General features: G+C 41.4%; 1 protein-coding gene across 1 annotated transcript in view; it reads left to right on the forward strand.

Moving 5' to 3' along the window:
- Nucleotides 1-2,205, forward strand: part of ADGRA3 (adhesion G protein-coupled receptor A3) — a 53,117-nt gene extending 50,912 nt beyond the window's left edge. The window contains exons 18-19 of the mRNA XM_083161401.1: nt 451-546; nt 631-2,205. Coding sequence (XP_083017527.1) covers nt 451-546; nt 631-1,867 — 1,333 coding nt within the window. The 3' untranslated portion in view covers nt 1,868-2,205. The remainder of the gene's footprint in view (nt 1-450; nt 547-630) is intronic.
- The last annotated feature ends 4,804 nt before the right edge of the window (nt 2,206-7,009 follow it).

Consider the following 7,009-nt stretch of genomic DNA (forward strand, 5'->3'; position numbering starts at 1 on the left):
AGACCCTAAGTTTCAGAACCAACGCCTTATTGGCATGTGGACTAAGCAACCAACACAGAGATCAATAAAGGTTCATACCAAATAGTACTGGGTGTATCCGTACATCTTTGCAATATGCTAGTTAGGCCTGTGGTAATATATCCGATTTCCACAAGGGGGCAGCAGAGGCTCTCTTGCTCACATTGCGCTTTGCTGGAAAGTTTGACACTTGGCCTCCATCCAGTAAAAACACCTTTCACATTGTATCTGTGTGAAAGTGATGAATGAAATGGTCATGTTTGCTTAAAGGAAGTTCCACTGACGCCAAATAAGTCAGCAGTTCAACAGAAATAGGAAACCATTGAGGAAGCGCTTCTATAAATAGAGAGAAACCATATTTAGTTACTGTATATCGTATTAATTATTCTGTTCCCTTTTTAGTATAATTCACTTTACCTCTTCTCTCTCAAGATTTTATCTTATCGGTGGGGGCATTCCCGTGATTGTGTGTGGAATAACAGCAGCTGCAAACATTAAAAACTACGGAAGCCAGCCAAATGCTCCATAGTAAGTGTACAATAACCAGCCCGATACTGTTCATGCCAGTGTTTGCCCTGCACAAGTCTAATGTTGTCACTTTATTTCTTTCAGTTGTTGGATGGCTTGGGAACCAAGCCTGGGAGCCTTCTACGGACCAGCAAGCTTCATCGTTTTTATAAATTGCATGTATTTTCTCAGTATATTCATTCAACTGAAGCGTCACCCTGACCGGGTATTCGAGCTGAAAGAGCAGACCGAGGAGCAGCAACGGCTAGCAGCCAGTGAGAGCGGGGAGGGCAACCAGCAAGATTCACTTTCCGTGTCTTTGGTTTCAACTTCGGCTTTGGAGAATGAGCAGACGTTCCAAGCACAGCTTCTCGGTGCCAGCCTCACTTTGTTCCTATATGTTTCCCTTTGGATATTTGGTGCATTGGCAGTTTCTTTGTATTATCCAATGGATCTGGTCTTCAGCTGTTTCTTTGGAGTTACATGCCTAAGCCTCGGTGCCTTTTTAGTTGTACACCACTGTATGAACAGAGAGGATGTGAGGAGAGCCTTAATAAGCACTTTCTGTCCAGGTAGAAGTACGTATTCGGTGCAAGTCAACGTTCCACCCTCCAACGCTACTGCAACCAATGGCGATGCCGCCAAGTGTACCAACAGCAGTGCTGAATCGTCCTGCACCAATAAAAGTGCGCCCAGTGTCAAAAACTCCTCCCAGGGCTGCAAACTGACCAATCTGCAAGCAGCCGCAGCGCAGTGTAACACAAACCCCTTACCTATCAACACTGCACCTCAGCTGGACAACAGCTTGACAGAGCATTCCTTGGACAATGACATAAAAATGCACGTCGCCCCAGTGGAGGTTCAGTATCGTCCTAATGGTCATCCGTCCAGGCATCACAAAAACAGAAGTAAAGGCCACCGTTCAAGTAGGCTGACTGTTCTTCGTGAATACGCTTATGACGTACCTACGAGCGTCGATGGGAGTGTACAAAACGCATTGCCTAAAAGTCGTCAGAGCTATTCTGAAGGCCACTCCCGCAGTCGGAGAGCTTATTTGGCATACAGAGAACGCCATTTTAACCAGTGTCACCAAGACAGTAGCGACGCGGGAAGCACTCTACCCAGGTACAGTAGGAACATGGAAAAGACGGCAACAAGTAACCACAAGAAAGACATTTTGCGAGAACCTATTGCAGTGGAACTTGAAAGTCATCAAAAATCATATGGCCTTAATTTGGCTGTAGAAAATGAACCAGCGAAAGATGAAGTGGACGAGGACCCACCTATTAATGCAGATAGCAATGTTAGGACTGGCCTATGGAAACATGAAACTACTGTGTAGTACTTCCAGGATGGACTTATGTGAATGGAATGATTACATTCCTTCAAAGACTGTTTGATTATAATTGTTTACAGACTTTTTTTTTTTAACCTGTACTTTTTTGGGAGAACACGAACTATGAAGGAAGAAATCTGATCTAACTTCTGGTGACTTTGTTTATTTGAAAAATACTTTTTGTATTTACGCGTGGTTTTTTAATTATTTTTTAAATATTTTTGTAAGAAAACCAAAACAAAAAAAACTTTTTATGTATTTTTGGACATATACCGAATGCCTTGTTCTTTAAAGGATTTGTATTTAAACATGTAATAAATGACGTATTTCACGGTCATATTTGATACGTGGCCGTTCTACAGTTTTATATAACTTTGCATGTCTACTATATATTTTAAAGAGTGTGAGGGAAGGCGGTGTATCAAGGGGGTACAGTCAGGATACTGGCTTTCAGTATACAGATGCCGGCAACTCGACTGCCTTCAGAAGACCAGCGTCAAAACCATCATGATGCCGGCGCTGGAATACCGTCAGCTAGCATATGGCCGGGGGATTAGGGTAAGGGTGGAGGCGTTAAGGGTTAGGTTGCAGAGAGGGGAAGGTTAGGGTTAGGCTGCAGGCCGTGGCCTTAAGTTTAGGCACCTAGAAGGGGAGGGTTAGGCTGCAAGGCTGGTTGGTTAGTGTTTTATTCACTAGCGTGGAGATTTCGGTCAGGCTGCAGCAAGGGGAGGGTTAGGCTGCTGCAAGGAAGGGTTGAGAGGCCGGTGGAGGGTGAGTATATTTACCTGACCCCTGTCAGGATTCCTTCCTGCCGGTCATCTGTATGTATCCTGTATCAAGCACAAAAGAGATATAATATATATGATTGGTTAGTACACACCAATTTGTCTCTCTCCAAGCTTTGAAACCTTTCCCCTTATGCATTAGCTAAATGGGCTTCCCATTTCAAGCTTTTGGGGTGTGTTGTATGATGCCATGTGCACAGATGACAAAGGAGTACATTTTAGTAAAGATTGGCGATGTTGTGAGGGTGCATTAGTGTGGGCAATACAATAAACTGGGATAAAGAAATGGATTAGGAGAGTTTGGGTTTTAACATTTTTATTGAAACATAAAAAAAAATTCCAATTCCATGACCTTGCCATGAAAGTGAAGACAAAAACATCATAATGGCCCAGATTCTCTAAGCTTCAAAAGTGATAAAAGGGAGAGTGATAAACAGTCAGCCAATCAGCTCCTGTCTGACCTTTTTCAAACACAGTCTGGGACATGGCAAGTAGGAGCTGATTGGCTGGCTGTTTATCACTCTCCATTTTATCACTTTTGAAGCTTAGAGAATCTGGCCCATAATGAGATGTCGTTTTTTTGTAGCTACAAAAAAGGGGGGATGGGGTGGAAGAACAAAAACCCTCATTTTCACACTTTTACAGAACTGATTACATTTCTGCCTTATTCAAGGATCGAAATATAATATAACAACCACAGAAACATTGATTTGATGGCAGATAAGAACCATTTGGGGCCTTATTCTGGTTCACTCCTTCTGGCAAATTCCTTCTTAGCTGGACAAAACCATGTGCACTGCAGGGGGGCAGATGTAACTTGTGCAGAGAGAATTAGATTTGGGTGGGGTTTTACTTCAAAGTGAGATCTATATTGCAGTGTAAAAATAAAGCAGCCAGTATGTACCCTGCACAGAAACAAAATCTCATCCAAATGTAACTCTCTCTGCACATTTTACATCTGCCCCACCTGCAGTGCACAGGGTTTTGTCCATCCATATAAGAAGGAATTTGCCAGAAGGAGTGAACCAGAATAAGGCCCTTAGTCTGGTCCTTTCATTTATCCTTTAGGTAACCTGAATCAAAATCTGTGAGAGTTACACGGCTTAAAGACTCCACATAAATGGTTGGATGGGATAAATAGCAATGGGGGTATTCAATTAGTTTTGTTTTTTGTTATAGGCGGAAAAAAACTGAAGTCATTTGAGCACTAACTTTTGCCTACTATGGGTGTAGGATGACTGACCGACAGTCGGGATTCCGACAGTCATTACACAGACGTCAGAATCCTGACTATAAAAACCCCGACAGCCAGGCAGCGGCTATTCTCCCTCGTGGGGGTTCACGACCCCCATAGAGTGAGAATAGAATAGGTGGCGGACCTAATTCAATCTAACCTAATTGAAAACCTCCTTATGTAGTAGATTCAGAGGTCCTAATCCACCGTAACTGGTGGAGGGAGGAAGTGTAACAATATGTAAACATTTGATTCCTGGCATATGAGGGAATTTCGTAAGTGGGTGGCTGCTTGGGATAAGTCAGGTAGGTCGGAAGAGAGAGTTCACACACAGAAAACCAGGGCAGTGGGCATGAGAAATGGAACAAATTGTGGTGGTATTGACTATGAGGAAAAGTGTAGGGGAGGTGATGACTCTGGGAGAGTGGAAGATAAGGAGCTCTTTTTTGGACTTGTTGAGCTGAAGATCCCTTTTGGAAATCTATATTGAGAGGAGGGAGAGGTCATTAGAATAGAGAACCATTGAGTTTAATTCTCGAAGAGAAGTTTTTACACAGTGGAAAAAAATAGAGCAAATAACAACCATTGTGTGGGGGAAAAAAATTGAAGATGTATGAGAAGGAGAAAACCTAAAGGAGCAATTCTGTGAGGGTGGTTCAATAAATGAGGTAACCAGACTTTTTGTTACGTAAATGTATTCAACTTGTACATATAATCTATTTATAATCAATAGTATGGCCTTGGTACAGATTATTTTTCAACATACTTGTCTAAACATTTGTTCCAGCGGTACCCCAAGGCATCCCAACATAGAAGAAATCGGTGTGAAGCACCTGAAGCCACGACATGGCGGTTTGCTGAACTTCTCTGTTGGTTGCAAGTCTCCCTCCACCAAGGTGCTTCTTCATTTGTCCAAAGAGGTGGAAATAACTCGATGCCAGGTCAGGCCTGTAGGGAGAACGACCCAGTACCTTTCCGATGGTAGTGCCGTAAACCCCTCAAGTCTGTCTTGCCATTATCAAAGGCAGTCAACCAAACCGCAAAACCTGTTCCTTTTGACATTATCACTGTACACCTCAACAAGTTGGGGATGAATTTCAGCTGCTGATTGAGATGCAGAAAATTGATCACACTAGTACCACAGTGTTTGCCTATGTCTCTGCTTGCCCCTCCACGTTACAATTCATTCCGATTGACTACGTCTAGTGGAGAGTCTTATTGTGCATGGAAGGGCATTCTATAGGGTGAGAGCAGCCCGATGAAAGTCCTGTAATAGTGAGTGGGAGCTAGTGATTCATGCATAAGAGAGACGCAGATCTTGTGCAGAGCGTAGTATGATAAAGAATATTCTTACAATGTCTCTTCAGAAAACATCAATACTGATATCCCTGGAAATGGTAACCCAGATGATAGTTTTATTGCAATTGTTGGGAAATTGGCTAAGGGAGAAAGGTGACCACTTCATGTATTTAGTACTGTGATTGTGTTACTGTGAAGTCAACAAAAGCCATGTTACGTTTCCAAGGGGAATTAGTCTCCTGCACAAATAGCGAACGCATCAAACCCATGAAAGGTTTAGTAACGTAAATGCTGGAACAATAAACGATAATGTATAAGCACTGACCTTGGCGAGAGAACGTACTAATACGCAAACCAGGAAAGAAATTACTATATAAAACTCCCAATATAAACGTATTTTTGTTGCAGCACAAGAGCTATATTATAATACTTTTCAAAATTTAGTAGTAAGAAAAATGTTATGCCTATTGTGAAGGACACTACTGCCTGAGCTACAGGAAAAAATGCATTGCAATTTTTTAAAAGCACTCGAACAGTAAAAATGAACTGATTTATTATTTAATTTATTTGTTACCAGTTATTTATATAGCGCATACATATTCCGCAGCGCTTTACAGAGAATAGTTGAGCATTCACATCAGTCCCTGCCCCAGTGGAGCTTACTAACTATATTCCCTACCACATGTACACACACACAGACACTCTAGGGTTAATTGTGTTGGGGGCCAATTGACCTACCAGTATATTTTTGGATTGTAGGAGGAAACCCACACGAATACAGGGAGAATATACAAACTCTGCACAGTTAGGGCTATGTGCTTACTCCACTATCAGAGTTCCAAAAGCAGTAATAACTGCGCTAAGTACCTGTATCAAAGGTGTGTTTTTTTTAATTTGCAGATGAGAGGTCAATGTGTTTATTCGAATACAGAAATTTTTCTGTACTCTCGAAGGAAGAACTAATTTGATTACAAATATTTGCTTGCTGTCATTTTTGTACCATTAACAATGATCATGCAAAAATCAGCCATTTGAAAACCTTCAGTACTTTCCTTGTGGTCACTAACGGTATTTTTTGAGAGGAGGGGGGGTTGTGTATGTCTAGATATGTTTCTCTATTTTACCATGCATCTCTCCCCGGTTGCATTTTGTAGAAAACTTCTGTAATCTCACAGCAAGTACCACAAATTGGCATTTCTAATTCGATCTCTCATTTTTCAAGTTTGTGCATGCAATTTTCAATAAACAAACTCATTTGCAACACTGATGGTGGTTGACTCCAAAAAAGTCATGGTCGTAGCATAAGAAAAAATCAAGAAATAGCATATATAAGATATCTTCAGATTTATAAAACCAATATTTGTATGGGGAGGAATTTGTAGTAAAATTGTACCAAACTCACAGAATGGAATGCAAGATCCCACATATAAAGGTATCTTTTAGGGGTTCACCAATTGTGCTCAATCATAAGATGGGCTGCGTACCGTACTTACTGAGATACAGAATTTTAACCTCTCATCAAGGTTTCTTTCTTGCTTTATCAGTCCGGCCTGCCCTTAGTGTATTTCCAACGGTCGATTTACATGTGTAGAAGTGATACAAATATAGGGTTCAGATGTATGATTCTACTTTCATAAGTTTATATAGGGGGTCATGGGGCACCTTTATGGTGTACCAAACTCACAAGGAATCGTATTACACTGTGTTCATAAAGGTTTCTTTATATTAAGACCTCATGTGCTGTGGGTCCAGGAATAGAATATTGCGTACTCACAGTGCAACTAGCAGTGATGTTCCTATTTATGCAATTTCAAATGTCAGTTAAAGAGA

This window comes from Crinia signifera, chromosome 1 (assembly GCF_055691185.1).
Source record: "Crinia signifera chromosome 1, ASM5569118v1, whole genome shotgun sequence".
Classification (NCBI taxonomy): Eukaryota; Metazoa; Chordata; class Amphibia; order Anura; family Myobatrachidae; genus Crinia; species Crinia signifera.